This window comes from Lontra canadensis, unplaced genomic scaffold, assembly GCF_010015895.1.
Source record: "Lontra canadensis isolate GAN:19392208 unplaced genomic scaffold, GSC_riverotter_1.0 scaffold51, whole genome shotgun sequence".
NCBI lineage: Eukaryota > Metazoa > Chordata > Mammalia > Carnivora > Mustelidae > Lontra > Lontra canadensis.
Genome location: NW_022631045.1, coordinates 8,894,930 through 8,917,848, shown reverse-complemented (window position 1 = coordinate 8,917,848; position 22,919 = coordinate 8,894,930). Strand labels below are relative to the sequence as shown.

Sequence of the window (22,919 nt, the reverse complement as noted above, 5' to 3'; positions counted from 1 at the left end):
ATTAGGCATAAGCTTCATCCATTATCAGAATTAAAAGTTTTAGGGAAGACGATGCATTTAATTATCGGGTGGAAATAAATCCCGAGTTCCAAAAACCTAATTTATGTACTTAATGGACTAAGTGTTAATTCCTCATGCAAGAGACTGCAGCCACTTGTCACCTAAAAATATTTAACTTAATGCTAAGAGGTGCTTAGTGAGGTTTTTGTTCTGTTTCTTTGATTTGGATTTGGGAGGTGGGGTGGGACGGAGTTCAGTTTTGAGGCAAGATCCCTCACTGCTGTGTTTTGGGGGTTAGAGCCCTAACATCAGATTAAAAGGGTGTAGCTATCGTCAGGTTCTTCTTTTATTCTACGAAATTTTTTTATAATGTAGAGAAAAAAAAAAAAAAAAAAAAAAGACAAAATTAATACAAAATGAATATCACTAAAGAAAGGAAATCCAGATTTGAAGTTTTGATTGTTCTCTTTTTTTTTCTGCAATGCTTTACCCGAGCTGGAAGTGTAAAAGTCAATCCATATTCCAACAGTGCTGCATTTGTATCATTTGATAAATTGTGGTCAGGGGTCCAGGCATTTTGTTGACTACCAAGTATATACATCAAGCCCTCTAATCACCCACTTCCAGCTGCCTCTAGAGCATCCCCATTTGGTTCCTTTGCTATCGCTGGAAATTCAGCATCTACAAAACAGAATTGATCATTTCTCCTCCCTGCGGTGCCTTTCTGCCCTCCCTGCCTCCCACCCATGTCCTTTAGAAACTCTCCATCTTCATTAATCATACCACTTTGTTTTTCTTCAGTCACCAAAACCCTGGGTCCCACTTTGATATTTTCTTCTTCTCCATCCCAGAGTCTACTGATTAGTAAATACTAGTAGTTCTTCCTGCAGAATGGCTTTTAGATCTTTATTTTTTTTTCTTACTGCTTTCTGGACTCTTATTAAATCAGACACCAACCATTTCAATAGGTCTTGGGGGCCTGTTCCTCCATTTATCAACCATTTGAGTGTGCCGATGTGTGGGTAGCACACACCATCCCCTCTGTGTGTTTAATTTAAATGCGCATTGCCTGTCAGCAATGTTACACGCTGCTTCCAGGCACATCTCACTACCGCCTTCATTGTATCTCTGCCTTGCTCAAGAATTTATTGTCATTATTAAAAAAAGAACCTGTAATGACTGGCATTGTCTAAAATATCAACCCAAGTCTGGTGGTTGGCATTCAGAGAACCCCAATTCTGGTTGTAGCTACCAGGCAGCCTTATCTCCACATATCACACAGATCCTTGAAAAATGAGTTCCTAATGGTTTTAATACAGACCTTGCCTGTGGCTCCCTTTATGCTCCCTGTGTTTGCTGTCTTCTCTTCCCGCCGCTTCCTATTCCCTCAAATCCTCTCCTCTTTCCTCCTCCTGGCCCAGGTTTTCTCAGCCCTATATATAAGGTAGGGCTCAAACTCCACTCACTCCCAAACTGTTCTCTCTCCTATTTCAACTCAAATAGCAAATAAGTTTACCTCATATTTACCTCATACCACCTCAAACCCCGGGGCTTGCGTGATCTCGCTTCGATGCCTAAAAGTCTGGTTTTCCTGGAAAGAATGTAACGTTTTGGGGGCCAGCTCTGAACTGCTTCCCCACACAGGAGCCTGTGTCCTACTAATAGATGCTATAGAAACATTCACTGAATTGAACTAGAGAAGAAAAAAGGAACACAGAATAACAATCTTCATCCAAATCCATTAAGGTTTATTGAATTAAGGCTTTTTTTTTTCATTCTAGGTTCAATTTTTACTATAGCCTCATTAGTTAAACGTTGATCATAAAAAAGGCATATTTTCTAAGGGTCTGAAAGATAATGGGTCTTCATTAATTTAGGTGAGACGAGAGAAGAGCGGACATTTAGGAACTGGATGAACTCCTTGGGCGTTAACCCTCGAGTCAATCACTTGTACAGGTAAGAGGGCGTGGGGACTCACATTTAACAGAGACACCGAGACTTTGGAAGATTCCCCAGGATTTCAAGTATCTCTGTTGTGGGCAATTCTCTTCACAAATGTGTGCACCTTGATGAGATGGGGGCTACTGCCAAATTGAGCTGAGAGACTCGCTTCCACACACCACCCTTGCTCTGTGGTCAGTACACAATCCTAACCCAGCAAAAGGACAGATTTCCTACACCTCGTAACCCTGCAGCCTGCTCCTTAGCAGGCAAAACAAAAAATGTTGAGTTTACGGTGACGTGTCTCCTATGCCATTCGTTGGAGCCATGTTTCTTTTCCTGGAGGCAGCGAGCTCAGGCCCCCAGGGCACAGGTAGTCATCCTGGGAGAGACCTTGCATAAGTTTCTTCGGTTTCTCCGAGTCAGAGTTTCTTCACCTCTAAAGATGCAGCTACTAATACCAGTTCTGTCGGGTTGTTACAAACATTCCTTGTGCCAATATAGAAGGAAGGGCCTGCCCATGGTAGGCCTTTAATCAGTGGTGGCTGTCTGAGAATTCTTTTTGTGTTTGTTTTTGTCCAGTGACTTATCGGATGCCCTGGTCATCTTCCAGCTCTATGAAAAGATTAAAGTCCCTGTTGATTGGAATAGAGTAAATAAACCACCATACCCCAAACTGGGAGGCAACATGAAGAAGGTAAACAGTGACTCTCCAGATGTTCCCACAGGCAGGGGAAGTCACAGGCGTGCGAGCGCACCCCGTGAATACTTTATTAGGAGGCCAGACCTAGATAAGTAATGTTTATCCAGGGATTAAATTATAGCACAGCAATCAGAAGCCTGAACGGTTTCGTTAAAGTGAGTCCATTATTTCAGTTGATTACTTATTTATAATTCCATGTTGGATATCTTTAAACATTATGATGTAAAAATTCTAATTAAGATAATTAGAGCAAGCGGAGCTACAGGGTCGCTCTTCCACCAGCAGGATGCTTATTCTAATTTCCTTAAGAATTAGAGCTTGGGACTGACAGTTTGACTTGTACCAATAGTTTGTCTAATGTCAACACAGTGGGAACACATTGTTTTGTAAAACAGCGATGGGGTGGGTACATGTATTTCTCACCATTCCTTGTCTCTTTGGCTCTGAATGATCCAAGCGTTGCCGCGGGAATACTTCCCTGTCCCACATGTCAGCCCATTATGTGCAGGTAGGATGGAGAATCCAGATTTTCCATGACAATCTCCATGCCTTCAGCTGTTTTAGGAATGTCATGGATGGGTCACCAAGCATGGCCCTCTATTTCTGGAGTGTGATATAGCAATGACAGTGTTCATAATAATGAATTCATTTTGGTTTTGCACTTAGAGTACACTATGAATATGTTTTGGTGGAAGTAAGGGGTTCTATTAAAAAAAAAAGGTGGGAAATTCTTTGACTAGTTTAGAAATGTAGCATTGCAAAATCAGGCAAGACTTGAGAGATGATTCAGTCTGACAATATTTATTTCATTTCGTGTCTTTATTTTTATTATCTTATATTTCTCATCGTAGAGGTGATGATATTAGAATGTTTTCCTTCTTGCTCATTAACAGCTTGAAAATTGTAACTATGCGGTGGAACTGGGGAAGAATCAAGCTAAGTTCTCCCTGGTTGGCATCGGGGGACAAGATCTCAACGAAGGAAACCGCACTCTAACATTAGCCTTGATTTGGCAGTTAATGAGAAGGTAACGTAGCCCAGGGAAATGACTTTTTATTGAGTGTATTATTGATGACCTGGAAAGATACTAGCAAATATTCAGGAATGCGATTTAAACCAGTGGAACGATATTTTAAGCTAAACTTAAAAACAAAGGAGTGGTTTCTTTTTTTTTTTTAGTTTTCCTGGGGTTTTTTGTTTTGTTTTATTTTTTTATTTTTTTTTCCTTTCAGGTCCTTAAGTTTTCTTTCAGTTATTTTGAAACTTTTCTATTAGATTTCTAAACATTTTAGATGGTTTTGTCCTCTTAATGTATCACTTCTGTTTTCATTGTGTTGTGACCCTTTTTATTCCTGATAATATTTTCTCTGAAATCTACTTCTTTGATGTTAATATAGCCACTCCAGCTTTATCTTGATGAATTCTAACATGACATATCTTTTTCCAACATTCCATTTTTAGATATGTGTAAGTAACAGTCAATTATCTTTTAAAGAATCTTTCCAAATAAGGAGAAAATGTGCTGTATGTGCTATACTTATCCATTTGCCATATTTGGTGCTTACCTTTCCATGTCATAGATCCAGATTCCCATCTGATACCATTTGCCTTCTATCTGAAATATTTCTAACAGTGTAGATCTGCTGGGGAGGAAGCATTTCAGCTTTGAGTTGTCTGAAAAAGTCATTGTTTCCAGTAATAAATCTGCTGTTATTCTTAACTTCATTCCTTGGTATATAATGTCTTTTTTCTCTGGCTTATTTTCAGATTTTCTGTTTATCACTGTTTTTAAGCAAGTGGATTATAATGAACTTTGGTCTTTCTCATGCTTGAGATTTGTTGAACATCTTGAATCTGCGGGTTTGTAGTGTTCATCAAATGTGGAAAAGGTGTGGTCCTTTTTTCCTCAAATATATTCCCTATACCACCCACCCCAGTTTGTTTTGGAGGGACTCCAGGTATGCACTACACACCTATTTGGCCATTTTGAAGTTGTCCTAGGTTCACTGACACTATTCAGTTTTCCCCTCTCTCATTTTTCCTCTCTGTGTTTCATTTGGGATAATTTCTATTGCTTTGTCTTCAAGGTCACTAATCTCTTCTTCTGGATTGTCTAATCTTACATTCACCCCATCCAATGTATCTATATTTTTTATCTCAGAGATTATAGTTTTCATGCATAAAAATTTGAGTTGGGTCTTTTTCAGCGTCTCTAGTATCTCTTTCCTCCACCTGCTTGAACACACTGAACATAATTATAGTCGCTGTTATTTCTTGGTCTGTTTCTTATTGACTTTTATCCTCACTATGGGTTATATTTTGCCACTTCTTTGTACCACTTCTTTTGTATTGTATGTGAGGCATTGTGAATTTCACCTTGCTGCATGCTGATATTTCTCTATTCCTTTAAATATTCTCAAATTTTTTCCTGGGATGCAGTTAAGATACTTAAACACAGTCTGCTCCTTTTGGGGCTTTTTTAAAAGTTTAATTAGGCTTGAGCTAGTTTTGTCTCTCTGTACTGAGATAATCTCTGCTGAGTACTGAACTTGATGCTCTAGGTATCATGAGGTTTTTCCGCTCTGACTGGTGGGAACCAAATTATTCCCAGTGCTGTGTGCTTTCTTAGAATCATTCTGTCCATTCTTTTCTGACTGTTCTTGTTCTAGTCTCTAGTACTTTGCTCACACACGTGCACTGAGTAATACTCAGCTAAAGACTTATGGCAAACCCTCTGAAGATGTCTGGAGCATTCTTTCTAGATGACTCTTTCCTCTCCAGGCAGCTCTTTCCTCTCTGGTATTCTGCCCCACGAATTTCAGGCTCCTTGGTTTCCTTGAGTTCTCAGTCCTGTCCTCTCAACTCAGGGGGACTGCTCTGCTCTGTTTGGGTTCTCCTTCTCTCTGCACTGCAGCCTGGAAACTCTTCACACAATAAGCTGGGATAATCTTAGGGCTCAGCAGGCTTGCCTTCCTTCTTTCAGGGACCACTGTTTTATGCTTACTTTGTCCAGTGTCTCTGAGCACCACTGCTTCATATGTTCTTCATTGTGTTTGGGTGCTTAAGGCAGAAGAGGAAGGCTGGTCCCTATTACTGCACCATGGCTAGAAACAGAATTTCCTGCTAGTTCTTCACGAGATAATTTTAGTTACCTTGTAGAGTTGAATACGGACTTGACTAATGTGAGAACCATGTGGCAATGTTATTTGAACAAGGTAGAATGTAATATATAAATAGAAAATATAAGAAAAGTAAATGATTTTTGGTGCAAAAGCATGAGCTTGGGAAGAATTTAAGATAACAAACCTTTAAGTGTAAAATAGTTTATTTTTAAATGCTTCACTCTTTCCCCCATCCTGGTGGCCTTGACCAGGCAGAAATCTTACAACCCTTTATTAGAACCTATGTTACTATGACTTAATTCACTTACTACCTGGAAGGAAGTTCCAGAAACCACATGTCACATTACATGATATCTCATAAGTGAGTGGCAAAGACAAGGTGTGTAGTGTCTCTAGGCACTAGCTTTAATCCTAACCCACTGTCTCTAGGCCCTGATATTCACAATGGCCTTCAAAGTAAGTATGTCAGTGTTTCCAGGTGATGGGATGCAATCAGAAGTGATCATAATGGAGTTCGCTACCTGATTCACACTGGCTTTACCAAGTATAGCACTCTACTACCCACCTCTAAACCGGGGTCTCCTTTAAGTTTAAAGGCAGATTCACAAGGCTCTTCTGGCACAGAAAACTCCAACGCTAAAGAAACCTCAGCTCAATCTAGAATCATCTAGAATGTCCCTGAACGTCCCTAAGAGCAGCTGTACCAGGGTATTTCCAGAAACATGTGTGACCTCTTCTCTATTGTCTTTCATGTGTGTGTTTAATTCTTAATAGGCTGACTTGGCTACTGATTTCTTTAAAAAACAAACAAATCTTTTCAGTTGCAATGGTTAAGTTGACTTTTGGGTTTGAATATGATGTAAGCTTTGATGTTTTCTCTTTTAATGATTAAAAAAAAAAAAAAAAACCTCCAGCCAACTCTATGCCGCTTTGAATTTACTAATACCTGAAAATCACCTTGTAATATCATCTTTGTTCCATTTATCTTATAGAAACAGGGCCTGATGTTGTACTCGATGGCTGGTGTATATACCATAAAGTCTAGACTGCAGCTGCTGTCCCCAGCTGGCTAATAAGTCACATTTCTCATGAGTGCTTACTCAAGAATGGTACATATAAGAAATGGACAGAGAAATATATTACTCTTGAAGGTGATGGAATGACTGATAATTATGGAAATGCCACCAGAGGGGACCTTTTTTTTCTCTGTGTTCCACACATTAACAAATCTATTAAATTTAGAGCTAGTTCTAGCTGGAATTTATTTCATTGGATTGCACAGATGTGCTAATTTGGTCATTTATCTGGACAATAAATGGCATGTCATTTTCCCCTCTAAGAACAAATGAGAGACGCGTGCCTAAACCTCCCTTTCCCCTTCACGAGCCTGGAAATTGTTTTCAGATTAGAAAGCTGGCAAATAGCATCTGTATAAATTTGGAGACAAAAGCTGGAAGCAAGGAAGCTGCCAGCAGCCAGCCATGTCAGACTCCAGCGAATGAACAAAGATGCAGGAGGATGAGGAATTCACCACAGATCTAACAGGCTGTGGACGGTGAATTTGGGATAGGTCCTTGTAAAACAAAACAGCACAGTTTGTCCCTCTGGGTCAAATGTTAAATAAATCAAACAAGCCCTGGAAGGCAGGAAGGCAAGCAAGTTAACAATCGCAGCCCCTCCTGCGGCAGCACGCGTGCATTCCCCATCCATCCTCTTTTGTTGAATCAGGCACCAGCTAAAGCTGGGCTCGAGACACCCTTTCCCTGTGACAGACGGCTTCTCAGCACAACGCAGTGTGCAAGCACCAGGGATGCTATGCTGGGATCCTCTCTGGAGGTTAATAAAAGCACTGTAGCTCCAAAACACGTTTGATGGTATGGAGCAATTATCTCACAAGGAAAATCCTAGGTAGACATGGGCCAAATTGATTTGTGTTTAAAATTTTGAATCTACGGCGAGTGCTCCCTGGACTGTCCGGAGTTGAGATTCCAGTGTCATTCTATCCTTTCTTCCTTTTGTTTTTACCATTGTGCTTAGAGGTGGGGATAGGATTCCGTTTAAACTGTCGCACCTCCCTTGAGGTGGGGGAAGGGCAATTGTGTACTCCCCAGAACTCTGTTGCCACCATGAGGGGCCGTTCTCAGACCCCCAAATGCAGCCAGCTGCCTCCATGATTTTCTGTATGTCTCTCAGTTTGCCTGTTGCTCGGTGCCTTTTTGTTGGCACCGAAAGACTTTTGTATCGAGGTGAGCCTGTCTGTACCGGTTTCTTCCCTAGCTTCTGTCCACTTGGGAGTATTGTCAGGGAGGAAGAATTTCCTCTGCCTTTCAGGGTCCTTCTTTCCAGAATAAGAATCAAATTGGCCTGAGACAATTTAATAGGAGAAAATCAAATTTAATTTTGTATGAATGGGAATCCACACAGACTTAGAAATTCCAAAGATGGGCAGGCCAAATGAAGTTGTATAGCATTCTGAACTAAGGAGAAGGCGTAGGGATCTGGGACTTCAAAAGAAAGGAATGCAATTCAGGAAGATGAAAAGACTAAATGTTTGGTAAACGGATGTTTGGTGGGCTACTCGGAAACACGGAGATATAGAGGACTTCGATCAAACGGGCCTTGCTAGGTTCCTCCCTATCTGCCACACCTTGTTCATAGTATCATGCAATTTTCTATGTTGATAGCTCTCTTCCTGGACCAGGTCTTTCTTCCAAATTCTTTTCAGCAGATCTGGAGGGAGGCAAAGAGCTTTTCCTAAATCTGCTGTGTTTTGATTGCTTTTAACTCAAAATAATCTTTATGCCCTTGGACCCTACCTGTCAACAAAGCAGTATGGGCGTCCTGACAAAGGGAAGTGAGAATTCACCTCTGAGACAAGAGGAGCCTCTAGCAGATCAAACTCCATTTTGCCCCACGAGGTGGTATGCAGACAGGATGGATGAAACTTGAGCTCACCTGCCTTTTCTTACCACGCTCCCCAGGCGGAAATGCTTCATTGTTATGGTAAACACTCATAACTCAATACCCATGCTATCAGGAAAGTATCAGGAAACAGGAAGCCAGTGATGCCATAAAATATCATCTCTATGAACCGATCAAAACTAGGGCCTTTTTCCAGGATACGATTATTTGGAAAATCTGCCTGAGCCTTATCCCGTTCAAATCCGTTAATTCCTTAACCTTTGGTCTCGTGTCTGGGCCCAGACTGAGCATTTCTCATCTTGACTCTCTCCTTGCTTTCCCTGGGAAAGAGTCGTTCTGTTTGTTGCACCTACCACTCGACTCTTTCACTTACTGGAGCTTGAAGTGTCTTTTAAAGCTTTTCCCGAAAAACCCAATTCTCGTAACAGTATGCATCTAAGGTGATTCTTATGCTCAGACTAAAGATTAACTGTGGTCTGTGTGTTCCTAATATTTCTACTTGGATAAGAAGGAAACTCTTTAATATTTTTCCTTCATTATGCTGGCTGGCCCCTTGGGTTTTTCTAACATTGACTTGTCCCTCCATTTTCATGGTTTCCTTTTTTTTTTTTTTAAAGATTTTATTTATTTATTTGACAGAGAGAGATCACAAGTAGACAGAAAGGCAGGCAGAGAGAGAGGGGAAAGCAGGCTCCCCGCCGAGCAGAGAGCCCGATGTGGGGCTCGATCCCAGGACCCTGAGATCATGACCTGAGCCAAAGGCAGAGGCTTAACCCACTGAGCCACCAGGTGCCCTCATGGTTCCTTTAAGAAAAGTGTCACTGGTTTGAATCCTTTGCTTTGCTTTCCTTTCCCTCTGTTCTGTTTTCCCTTCCTATCCAGAGCAATGACAGTGCTAGAAGGAGGTATTCTGCATCTCAGGATAATAACCACAAAGCTACATTTTAAATTATATTCTAAAAGGAAATAATGTTTTTATTTTACTTTATTTTTCCTGTAAACATAATGGTGTCCAGGCTATCTTCTGAGGCGTACCTAGGAAGAAAAGAACACTTCTACTCTGGCTGCTTTCTGTGTTATTGAATTCCTTAGCGAGTTTTCTCTAGAAATCATTCTTGATTTTGTTCAGGTACACGCTGAATATTCTTGAAGAAATTGGAGGCGGGCAGAAGGTCAATGATGACATTATTGTCAACTGGGTGAATGAAACATTGAAAGAAGCGGCAAAAAGTTCATCCATCTCTAGTTTCAAGGTAAAAGTCTTAGGTCTCTTGCTCACGGCCATCTGAGCTATGTGTTTATCTTTATTGTTTTCCCTCTATTTTAAAGTGACTTCAGTGTGAGGTGTCTGAGGCTTTCCCTCCAATTTTGATTTTGCTTGAATGATCCATTATTGTTTTGGTGGTCACAGGCTATTTCATTGACAAATTTCTTGTCACTTTCTCCTGTAATAATTAATTTTATTTTTAAATAATTTTTTAAAAAGATTTTATTTATTTATTTGAGAGAGAGACAGTGAGAGAGAGCATGAGAGGGGCGAAGGTCAGAGGAAGAAGCAGACTCCCCGTGGAGCTGCGAGTCTGATGTAAGACTTGATCCTGAGACTCTGGGATCATAACCTTAAGCCGAAGGTGGACCTTAGCCGAAGGCAGTCGCTCAACCAACTGAGCCACCCAGGCACCCATGTAATAATTAATTTAAAAAACCCATCATTTTAAACACATTGTTTTAGGCATTTTTCTTCCAAAGTAACATAAAATACAATAATATTGTTTAAATGCACACAGCTTCATGATTCAGATTATTATCCTAATGATGGTGGAATATGAAAATGCTAAAAGTTCTCCCATGTGGTGTTTTTAGGGGAAAAGCAGTTGTGTACATGTATCCAAATCCCATTTTTATTAAAAACAGCATTATACTTTATTAAATTTCTTAACTCATCTTTCATACATTAGCTGGATCCTTCCTCCAGGGACTTGCATACTAGATTCATAATGTCTATGCTGTCTTAACTAGGGTTTGTTTTTGTTTTTGTTTTTTGGTTTAAAGGTCAGGAATTAGGGGAAGGGACCCCTTCAGAGTTTGTATTAACATGATTGCTGAGGCAGTTTGTCATGATACAGACTTCTGCTTCAAAATCAAGAAAAAAATCAAGAAAAAAAATGAAAATTTCGCCCCACCAGAAAGAGTAGACAGTATTTCTGAGTTGTGCTGCACCAGGAACATCCTCCCTGTGAGCTCATCACAGGTAAAGGCCACCTTTGTCTCTCCTCCAGCTAACCCTTCAGTCTGGAGAGCTGAGCAGATACAGGAACAGAGGCTGGTGAGAGGCTTAAGCAAGTTCTTCCAAAAAAAAAAAAAAAAAAAGATTTGGAAGGGCAGGCTTTGTTATAGAGACTGGACTCTACTGTTGTAGCAAGGAAGCAGCTGTAGAAAATATATAAATGAATGGGCATGGTTGTGTTCCAATAAAACTTTATTTATAAAAGCAGACAAAGGGCCAAATCTGGGAACACTCACAATAGGGAATGCACCCTGAGCCACAGGGGCTCCTTGCTTGTCATGCCTCTTGTCATCTCTCAGATGTTGTGAAGGAAGCTTTAGTGTTCACCTCACTTTAGAGGCGAGGACACTGGAGCTACAGTGGCTGAGGGTACAGCTACTAATTGTAGGAGGTGATCCGTCAGTGAGCAGAAAGCGCCTTTACCTGCGAGGTGAGGCTCCAGAGCAGCATGCAGCCATAGGCCACTGAACCATTACTGTGCAGCCATCGGGCTGATAGCCCAGGGGCGTGCAGCCTCTCCACAAAACAGCTGTCACTGCTGCCCATGAGGTCGCACTGTGGCTTCGGCGGGGTTCTCATGAGGACTCACTCTTGAGAAGGTCTGACAGCTCTTTTACTCCTTGTGTCGCTCGGGGCTCATTTTTTCCTGTCTTCTCACAAAGTCATTATAGAATTGATTAAACACACGCACACACACACACACAAAAGAAAAACGTCAACTTAGCCCCACATTCCTTTTAAGTGAAATCCTAGAAAGAAAATAGTGAACACAGTTCACTCTTGAGTAGCCATTTTGGAACGAGCCCTGGTCCCCTCCTCATCTATGAGTGCTGCCAGTTGCCAGCCAGCTCCGCCTGTCAGCGCTTGGACAAGACTGTGGGAAGAAAGGAGGAAAGGAAGCCAAACTCAGATTCCTCCATTTGGTTTCCCTCGTGGCTCTTCAAAAGAGACAGAAACTCAGGCTAATGTTGGAAATTGGATTATGATTACGTATCGATTTTATTTTGTAAGAGTCCTCACGTTACTGAGGAGTAAATAAAAATGGACCCACCATATTTTTTAAAATATCATTCCTCTTCTCCAGAGGACCGATGCTAGAGACCTAGCATCTTGCAGGGGTGCTGTAGCTTGTTCCTTGCTGAGAATGCATTCTGATTTGGACCCTCAAGGTGTGCGGTGTATGGATTTGACTCTGCTCAGAGGGCCACGTGCCATCGCTTCTCCATGCGTGCACTCACAGGTGCCCGGGGAAGGGGAGAGCACATGGGCGCCCTCACAGCTCTGGGTGTGAACACGAAAATGCTTACAAAGCCAAAGAAAGAGCCTGGGATCTTAAGTCAGAGTATCTAGGTTCAAATGCAGCTCTGCCGCTTACCAGTAAGTCACTGAAGCTCAGAAACTCCCTTTATTCACTGTGCATTGATGCCTAGACCTGAGGCTGGTGGTGACAAGTGAGGCAACCTAAAGGCAACCTACAAGAAGTTCTGGGCAAGCTGGGAGGCCCCGGCAGGTGCTAGTTACTATTGTTGCATTTACTCATGCATCTGCTGGAACCCCCTCCTTGGACCTACAGACTCCGTTCTTTCCCTGAGGTCTCCAAGAAGGGAGCATCTGCCAAAACTCCTGTCCAGCTGGGTCCTCGTCATGATCCCTGCCGGTCAGCTCCGGGATGGCCTGCAAACTCCCTTCCATTCACTGTGTGAGAACGACTCCCTGCCTGTTGGCAGACAATGGGTTTCCTCCACTTCCAGAGGCACTGGGAAGTCGGGGACACCCCTACCTACAGAAAGGACAGTTGACTTGAAAGCCCATGTGGAATGCTGTGGCATTTCCCAAACTAGGCTGTGTATCTTTTGTGTGTAAGAGGAGAGAACCACCCACTTCCCTTGAGCGGAACACAAGTAAGTTGGGGAGATACTGATGAAACCAACTCTTTCTCTCTGTGCAGGACCCAAAGATTAGCACAAGTCTGCCTGTTCTGGATCTCATTGATGCCATTCAACCAGGTTCCATCAACTATGACCTTCTGAAGACGGAAAACCTGAATGATGAAGAGAAACTCAACAATGCCAAGTACGTTAATAAACTCGAGGCGGGGGAGGGGAGGACCCAACTGGCAATGATAGCTATAAAGTCTATTTATTGTTTGTGCCTTTTGGGCAGTTTATTGCACTATTTGCTTTTTCTTCTCATTACTTACTGTGTCCCATCATCATTACTTTAGATATTGTACAATAGCAGTTTAAGACTCCTAGTGTTAGAATGGGAGCAAGATAAAGGACAACAAGAATATTCTTCCAATTGGTAAGCAAGCCTCTAGTTTCATAAAACCCACTTCCTAATTGTAATTGATCAGAGACTTCCTAAATAAAGTACGTGCCAGGCCCAAATATAAACACACCCCATTTGTGACTATCCGTAGATACGACCTAGCAGGACTGGGGTTCAAGACCAGAGTCTTTACCAGCTGGGGAGCAGCTGCTTGAGGGGGGCTTTACCGTATAGAGTGAGGGGTAGCAGATTATAGTCTGTGAGCCAAAATTGGATGGTTGTCTGCTTTTGTAAATAAAGTTTTATTGGCATAGCCATGCCTCTTCATTTACATATGTTCTCTAGCTGCTTCCCTGCTAGAAGGGCAGAGTTGAGTAGCGGTGACAAAGCCCACAAAACCTAAAATATTGGCTACCTATTTTTTTTTAATGGAAATTTTGCTGACCCATACTCCAGAGTGGTGCCTTTCTCAGAGCCGGTTGTATTATTTCCTAGGGTTGTCATAACCAAATACCACAACCAGGGCAACTTAAAGAAACAGAAATGTCTTCTCTCACAGTTGTGGAGGCTGTTAGCGTGAGATTGAGAAGTTGGCAGGGTTGGTGGCTTCTGCGGCTATGAGGGAGAATCTCTCCCTTGCCTCTCTCCTGGCTTCTGCTGATGGCCCGCAGTCCTTGGCTTATAGATAGATCACTCCAGTCTCTGCCTCTGTCTTCACATGACCTCCCCTATGTGTCTGTGACTTTACATGGCTGTCTCCCTTCTGTGTGTGTGTCTGGGTCTCTTCAGGCACTAGTCATATTGGATGAGGGCCCCACCCCACTCCAGCATGGCCTCATCTTAACTAATTACACCTGAAATAACTTCCTTTCCAAAGAAGGCCGTAATCTGAGTTACTAGAAGGATAGGGCTTCCATATATCTTTTTTTTTTTTTTTTGGGGGGGGAACACAATTCAATCCATCAGAAAGTTCCAGAATTAACAAGTTGAATAGTGCCCAGCAGCCCTATATATATATATATAGCCCTATAAAAGGCTATATATATATATATATATATATATATATATAATCTCAACAGTATTCTTTCTGTTCCTAATTTGGGAAATTCAGGGGCCTGTGTTCCTTGTATGCTGGAATTATGAATGGTAACTACAACAGAAGGATGGGATAGATGAGGGACACAGGGTGCTATGGAAGAGACAGGAAGGGAAACGAAGATCATCAGAGCAAGTAACATCTAAGATGAGATGTATTGAAAGGACAATAAGAAGGAGGGTAGGGGTAGACAGGTGAAGGAGGGAGAAAGAATACTGCAGATAGAGGAAAGAATACATATGAAAACCTAGAAATTAAAACAAAATAAAAAAAGTGGGCCTAGTTGTTCAAGGAGAATGTGATTAGGTTTAAAGAACTTGAAGTTCTTAAGTTAGTTTATAGAGCCCAAAACCTTACAGTTACTAAGTGGTTCAGCTGAGGTCCAGAGTCTGATATCAGAGCTCCCCGCCCCCCCAAGCACTCGTCTCTACAGGCATGATCCAAAATTCCTTTGAAAAATGGGTAAAAGAGATTATACAGAATGCTAAAAATGGTTCTGTTTTGGTGGCAAGGTTTGCATGATTTTCTTGAAGCTCTTGTTTCTAATTTTTCAACAACTTCCCTCTATATTTTATAATAGGAAAGTACATTTTTGTTTCATTAATAATCAATATAGAGGAAGTGATTGAGAAATGGTCAAGGAGAAAGAATGAGGACTATGCCTGCCTGATGCTTTTCATTTAATATGATCAGTAGAGAAAGAATAAAGTTAGTTTACAGAGCAGAGAGAATAATGGGGCCTTAGATAGAATGGGGAATCTCTAGAGTAGTCCTTATAAGAGGTTGCTAGATAATAAATGAGGTGAATAAAAGAATTGCCAGGTAGTAATGTGGGCTTATTTGAAAATAGATTACAACTCATAAAAATTATCTTCCTATAATTAAAAAGTGAGCAAAATGTTCCAATGGAGCTATAATAATCTTATGTGGAAAATGTGTAATATAAAACTCTGGCTATACTAGTATTATAGTAACGTAAATAAATACATGCCTATGTGGGCAAAGACTGGAATGGAACAAGGAATAAAACTGATGTGTGAGGTTGAAGTATGACCGATGCATCTCCCCATTTTACTTCCTTGTAAAAATATTTCTGCAGGGGAAATGGAGTCTGCCAACCTTTCCCAGCGCACATTCTTGTTCAGTTCTATGATATTTTCTGCCGCTCTGCAGCCCAAGAGAATACTCATGGTGAAGGAATCAAAAGTGGCAAGAGCTCAGGGGATCTCTAAGAACAGATAATACATTTGTAATCATCTTGGGTCTAGACAGCAAGTCTGATAAGAGTCAGAGACTTTGTTGGGCCAAGATTTGCTCACAAAAATGGAAGGACGCCATGACGGACTCCAAGTATCCCAAGAATGAGTTCTGCAGAGGATCTGGGATATAGTATGTGGTGTGTGGTACGTGGTATGTCGTATGTGGGATGACAATGAGTACGGTCCTGAGGGGTCCCCTTCACATTGTGTTGCTCAGGCTCCCCTCATTCTTCCTCTTTCCTCCTTTTTAGATATGCCATCTCTATGGCCCGAAAAATTGGCGCCAGAGTGTATGCTCTTCCAGAAGATCTGGTCGAAGTGAACCCCAAAATGGTCATGACGGTGTTTGCTTGCCTCATGGGGAAAGGAATGAAGAGGGTGTAGATCCCAGTGGGGAGGCCACATGCGCATTCCTGATTGCTCAACATGGGGTACCTACAGGAAGCATGGGGACGAGTCAAAGCCATTCCAAAGTGTTCAACTTGGTGACGTTATCCAGGATTCCAGAAAGTATATGTTTGTTCAGCCAGGTTGCTTCTCCTGTATTTAACAAAAATGCTTCATTCTTTGCAAACAAAAAAAACAAAATCCAATCTCTTACAAATCTTTTTTATTGTTGAATTTATTGCTGCCTTGAAAATCTAGAGAAGAAAAAAACTTATCTTCCAGGCACCTTCCTGCTTTTGCCATTAGTCAAGTATAGAAGCTGCACTGTTATTAATAATATTTCAAACTGGCTTAATTTGGCTGCCTTTTTTGTTCAAGGTGAGAGCCAGGAGAGGGGAAATCATCCAACCAGTCCTAAAGCCTATTTCTGGCAGCCAGCATTTGATCTGTTACAAGCCTCTCCTTCTGTTCCCCATCCCCTACACTCTGCCTTCCGTAGCTCTGCTCTACATGCTCTCAGAACTGTGCCTTCTTCTGTGGCCCACCTCTGCTGCCCATTCTTGTATCTGGGCCCTTTGGAGCATCTGACATATCAGTCAGGCTGTTGGGGTCCCAACAGTCTGGTGATTTGCAGAAGTAGGACATCATCAGAGCCTCTCCTCAGAACTAGCATCCCAAATGTCATCAGTTGTGGTTTTATCGGCCAACAGGAAGCCTCTGTTTTTTAACTCTAGGATTTGGGTTGAGACCTGGTCTAACATCTTGCATATGATGTCCTCAGATTCTTAACTGGGCAGCTTACATCCAAGGAGGGTGTAATTGAGCATTGTACCACCAGGGGACAGTGTGGAGCCGCAGCAAAGCATCCAGCCTTCCTGGTACTGGCTCTCCACGCATTTAGCCCTGCCTGTTAGTTCTCCTTGTTGTGGTCTGGCTAACTTATCTGGTGACTGGAAGCAATTCGGCTCTGCTTTCATTTGCTGTTAGATCTTAGTACCTCTGATTGCTGCAAGGCCATATTATCAATGTTTACTTTTTTGGTAGTGTAGAAGCTTTTTGCCACCCCCGCAAGCTCAAGGGGCAATATGTGCCAATGAAAAGCGCGCCCCATCCCACCCCTTATCCCCCACACAATACAGTCATATCCATATGACATTTAAATAATTTTGAAACAAAACCAGAGGAGCAGTGTGAATCTGAACCGCCCTAATTGATGATACAATTTCCGTGAAAACCTACGGAAGGCTAGGAAGTGACAGAGCACTGTGAACCAACACTAGACTCCCTCCGTCCCGGTAAAAGGGCTCATCCACGAGGTATCCTCTTCAGGAATGGCATGTAATGGAACTTAGCCATTTTGCAAAGCAATTGAAATGCCTTGCCCTGGATCTGTTCCTCCGCAGCACGTGCGAGAAGCCAATCTGTGGCCTCTCCTAGCCCATAATCTGTATTTCTGCCACATCTGAATACAAAGTGGTTGGCTTCATCTTAGACTGAACTTAATGTAGCCTCAGATCATTCTCCCCCACCTGCCTCCAGGAAGACTGTTACTGCCTTAATGGGAAATGAAGATAAAAGAATGCTCAAGATCTCTCCAAATAAAATGTTCCCTTTATGAGATGTCTCTGGATGTTTCCTTTTGAAAGTTCCATTAGAATGTAGCATGACTTATTAATTACATCATTCAGCCAACACACACTGAACGTCTAATATGTGGTAGGCATTGGGCAAGGTTTTAGAAATACCCTTCTAAGTAAGACCAGCACTGTGCTCGGCTGACCAGGTTCAATAAATTCTCAGGTGTGTTGAGTGATAGAACGGCAGGGCGAGCTTGTAATGGAGAAAACAGTCTAAAGAAAAACCAAAGAGTAAGCTGGTGTTAGACACATTGAGCCCAGTCATGAACAAAAACCAGATGTGGGGATTGGTGCAAGATGGCTTCTAGAGAGATTGCAGAAGGAATCCTTTTGGCTGACAGGAACTGATGTCCGCTCTCCAGCCTGGCTGGGCGGGGCATGGTGAGGGAGGAGCATCGGGGGCGGATGCTGAGGAATTTCGCACCTGCAGGCTTTCTCTGAGGTGGGCTGCTGTGATGGAGAAGCATCTGTTTGGTTACCTCCTCACCAGCAGAGGATCCACACCCACACGGTTGTTAGGACGCTGGGTTTTTGTGATCCCGCCATGAGTCCCAGCTTCACCAGCAGCTTCTTTCTGGAAGTGGCTCTTTCCTAGCCTGAACATTCCTGCAGCTTCCACACGTAGGAGGTAACTGCCTTTTCTACCGACCAAGAGGCTACAAATCTTAAATGTTCCTTTTTGTGCAAGACTGCACTGATACATCACCTGACCAGTATGGGAGAGCACCAAAAGGTACTCTCAAGGAAAGAAAACTGACTCTTGGAGAAGAGAAGGCTAATGGAATATAGCAATCTAATCATGATGATTTTTCTAAATTTAGAAGTTTGTTACATTTTAAATAGTCAATCCAAGTATGGCATCAGAAATTCAAATTGTACCAAAGGGGCTACAGGGACTAGACCACCTTCCCACCTTTGTGTAGAGAGATAGGCTTTGAAGCCACCTCATATCACATCACTGTGAGCCCATTGTTAAGTCACTGTGAACTTGCACTTGGCCACATTGGAGGTATTTACACCATAGCTGTGATCAAACTCTACACATAGGGTTCTTTTCCTTATCCCCCGAGAGGTGGTTTATCAACCCACCACTCCCCCTGCCCCATCCCCAGGAGCCCTCCTGGTCAGCAGCCACTGCTACTAATTCCTTTTGTATCTTTCTAGAAATATTTTATGCATATAATACACATACACACACACTTTTTTTTGAAATTACAAATGTTAGCATTCCATACCCATCATTCTGCATCTCACTTTTTTCACTTAACACTGTATCTTGGTGAATATTCCAGGTTGGTATGTGTAGACCTGTATTTTATTATCTAGGTACAGTATTTTTTTATCTAGGTATCCCAAACTGCAGTTAGTCAGGGGTTTACAGATAGATATTTAGGCTGTTTGTTTGCATCAGCAAACAAGGTCACAGGGTATAAGACTTTATCTACTTCTTGTGCACAGAATGTTTATTTTAACTTGGCAGATATCTATCAATTTCTGCTCTGTCAAAGTTACTAACATCAGATGGTAAAAACATAGATCCTTAAGTTCCTTCAAATTATTTGACAAAACAGACCCTCGAGCTGATGCCAACTTCTCCATTTTATGCCGATAGAAGCCCTGTTGATCCAACAAGGAGATAATGGACATACATATACATGCACATGCGATACATAACAAAAAATCAGAATGTGATAAATGCTATAATAAATTCATGAATAAAGTATGGGGAAATTTTCAGGGGAAAATTAATTCTGGATGAAGGGTTACCAAAGTTGGCAGAAGAACTGAGCTCCACCGAATGTGAAGGCGGGAACCATGCTTTACACATGTTGAAATCTCCTACAATGTCAAGGGCTTTTCTAGATATTTAATAACGTTTTAAATATTACTAAACATAAGAAAGGTAATAAATGTTTTAAAAATTGTTTCGTTTTAAACATAAATAAGTGTTTCCTGACCAGGAGAGATGCCAGAGAGAGGAGGGGAAAATGTGGCGAAACAGACTTACCTACCGAGATTTTGGAATGGAAGGGGTTCCTGTGTGTCTGGAAGTTATGACATTTGAGTCTGTCTGATGCAATATGTTGGACTAGCTGAGCTTTTAAAGTCTCGGCCAACTGAGCAATTTTATCCACCTACACAGACACACTATCTAGTCTGTTTCTGGAAGCAGAACCATGGTCTTGATTATAAAAACTACATAGACTCAACCTGCTGTACACCAGCCCGACTAGGACAGATGCTTGATGCATGACAGATATTTCCTTGGATGGTTTCTGTTCCAACCTTCTTTACAGTTACTCTGCCTGTTGTCACACAGCAGCTGCTGAGATATGATGGACTTTTGTTCTCTGTCTACCCCAGTGACCCAATACACTTGGATTAAATGCTGGCAGCACTCTCTGTGAACTTGACATCTTGCCCAGCATGTCCTTGCAAGCTTCATGATCCAAAAACCAGAGCTGATGCTCAGGACAAGTTAGCATTGACTGATCCTCTTGTGAAATCTAGTTACTTTGACAGTTTCCTAATAAAATTCCAGCGATAAAGGCAGCTGTCAAAGACTACACTTTACTCAGTGTTGTGTCTCCCTGTTTCTGGAAAAGTTTACCAACTGAGTTTGTGCATGAGTGACCCCTCAAAAAAATCAAAAAGGAAAAAAAACTGTGTTAATGTTTTCTCATTTCTGAAGTCTGCATATATTTAATACCCACCTTTGTCAAGCACAAAAATAGGTAATTTAGTCAATACCTACTATCTCCACATTAACAACTCAGGCAGATTGAAAAAATGGCAATAATTTTTGTTAACAGGTATGCCAAAATTGGGGATTTCCATTTAAATCGATATTTTAGTTAAGAGAGCTATCATACATCATTTTTGGAATAGGAGCATTTAGAGGATTAGAATGCATGCAAATATTTAATTATAAAGCTATGCGTAATACTCAAAGATAAATTTAAAATGGTTGAACAACCTAAATGTGACACAGAAATCTTCACACAGGCAGCAACCTCTTCGACCTCAGCTGCAACAACATCTTGCTGGGAAATAAAAGCAAAAATGACCTATTGAGACATCATCAAGATAAAAAGCATTTGCACAACAAAGGAAACAGTCAATAAGACTAAAAGGCAACCAACAGAATGGGAGAAGATATGACATATCATATAAAGGGCTAGTATCCAAGATCTATAAAGAGCTTACTAACTCAACACCCCAAAAAAATAATCCAGTCAAGAAATGGGCAGAAGACACGTGCAGGTATTTCTCAGAAGAAGACATCCAGATGGCCAACAGACACATGAAAAAAATGCTCCACATCACTCGGCATCAGAGAAATACAAACCAAAATCACAATGAGTTATCACCTCACACCAGTCAGAATGGCTAAAATTAACAAGACAGGAAACAATAAATGTTGGCCAGAATGTGGAGAAAGGGGAACCCTACTACATTGTTGGTGGGAATGCAAGCTGGTGCAGGCACTCTGAAAAAGAGCATGGAGGTTCCTCAAGAAGTTTAAAATAGAGCTACCCTTTGACCCAGCAATGGCACTACTGGGCATTTACTCTGAAGATACAAATGTAGTGACCCGAAGGGGCATGTGCACCCATATGTTTATAGCAGCAATGTCTACAATAGCCAAACTATGAAAAGAACCTAAATGTCCATCGACAGATGAGTAGATAAAGAAGATGTGGTATATTTATACAATGGAATATTATGCAGCCATCAGAAAGGATGAATACTTACCATTTACATCAATGGGATGGAACTGGAGGGTATTATGCTGAGCAAAATAAGTCAATCAGAGAAAGACAATTATATGGTTTCACAAACAGTGCCGAGGATCATAGGAGAAGGGAGGGAAAACTGAATGGGAAGTCATCAAAGAGAGAGACAAACCATGAGAGACTCTCAATGCTAGGAAATAAAATGAAGGTTGCTGGGGTGGGGGGGTGGCAATTGGGTGATGGGCATTAAGGAGGGCTCACGATGTAATGAGCACTGGCTGTTGTATACAACTGATGAATTACTGAACTCTACATCTGAAACTAATGATGTACTATATGTTGTTGGCCAATTGAATTTAAATTAAAAAATAATAAAGCCATGAGTAGTATAATGTAAAAGTTGATAATTTGGCAGGTATTCCTGGATTTAGCTATCTCAAGGACCCAATGATGAGTCCCAAGTAATCAAACTTCCTTGCTCAAAGGGTAGTGCTCAGGTCAGGGTGACCTGGACACTGGTTAGCCCTTGCCACAGACCTATTAAATCAGAATATGCATTTTAATAAGATTCCCAGTTAATTCATGTGCACATTAAAGTTTGAGAAACATTGTCCTAAAAGATTAGAAGCCCCCTTAAAAGACCTATAGTTGCTAGGTACTTAATTCAACCAGCTTCAAAATAAATTAGACACTAGACATTAGACATTTGGGACACTTAGGAATCTCCTGGGGATCTTGTTAAAACACAAATCTCCCAGATCCCACTACAGATTCAGTGCCTTTAGAGCTCGTGGGCCTGGGAGTTTGCATTCTCCACTAAATACCCTAGAGAGTCCATGACTCACAAACCACACCTGGAGAAGCACTGGTCCAAGGAAGCTGTTCCCAACCCTGGCTGCACATTGAAATTACTTTGGGGGCTTTAAAAAATAATTGTTTATATATGCCCTATACCCCTATACCCCTCCCTCCAATATTCTGATATAATTGATGTGATGATACAGCCTGGGCAGCCAGATATTTGAAAGATCTCCGGATTACTCCTCTATGGAGTCAAGTATGAGAAACACAGGTCTGTAGCCTGGTGTACTCTTCAAAGGGCAGGGGTGGATGAAGCACATTAGAAAGTGGGGAGACCAATACAAGGCTAGGTCCCAGGGCCCTGAGATCATGACCTGAGCCAAAGGCAGATACTTAACCGATTGAGCCACCCAGGCACCCCAAGGGATGATGATTTAAAAAGAGGGAATGAAGGGATGGAAATTTCCAAGGACAAACCTTGCTCTGTTCACAATTTAGCCATCCAGACAATACACATTTGCCTGTCTGGGTGCCAAGTAAGCCCCTCAGTGCCCCAGGTTTCAGGCTCTTGCTAGCCAAAGCAAGGGAACTGGAACCTGAGGTAGAGTTCTCCGCCTTCCCAACTCAAATCCCCCTCTTCATCGGCCTTGGAGATGGCATCACCCTTTCTCCCCTGCAGAAAGGTTTGGCCAGATATGCCAAATCTTTGTGCAAATTATAAAAATTGCTTCACTCTTCATGAATAAACATGAGAGA

The 22,919-nt window shown here is 41.7% G+C and overlaps 1 protein-coding gene across 3 annotated transcripts in view; it reads left to right on the top strand.

Moving 5' to 3' along the window:
• LCP1 (lymphocyte cytosolic protein 1) overlaps positions 1-17,608 on the top strand; it is an 81,755-nt gene extending 64,147 nt beyond the window's left edge. For 2 of the 3 annotated variants that reach the window (XM_032874010.1, XM_032874009.1), the window contains exons 11-16: positions 1,878-1,956; positions 2,524-2,638; positions 3,538-3,671; positions 9,818-9,941; positions 12,924-13,048; positions 15,853-17,608. In XM_032874010.1, the coding sequence (XP_032729901.1) occupies positions 1,878-1,956; positions 2,524-2,638; positions 3,538-3,671; positions 9,818-9,941; positions 12,924-13,048; positions 15,853-15,985 (710 nt within the window). In that variant the 3' untranslated portion in view covers positions 15,986-17,608. Of the gene's footprint in view, positions 1-1,877; positions 1,957-2,523; positions 2,639-3,537; positions 3,672-9,817; positions 9,942-12,923; positions 13,049-13,199; positions 13,280-15,852 lie in introns of all 3 variants that reach the window. The other variant, XR_004384613.1, reaches the window with a different exon arrangement.
• The last annotated feature ends 5,311 nt before the right edge of the window (positions 17,609-22,919 follow it).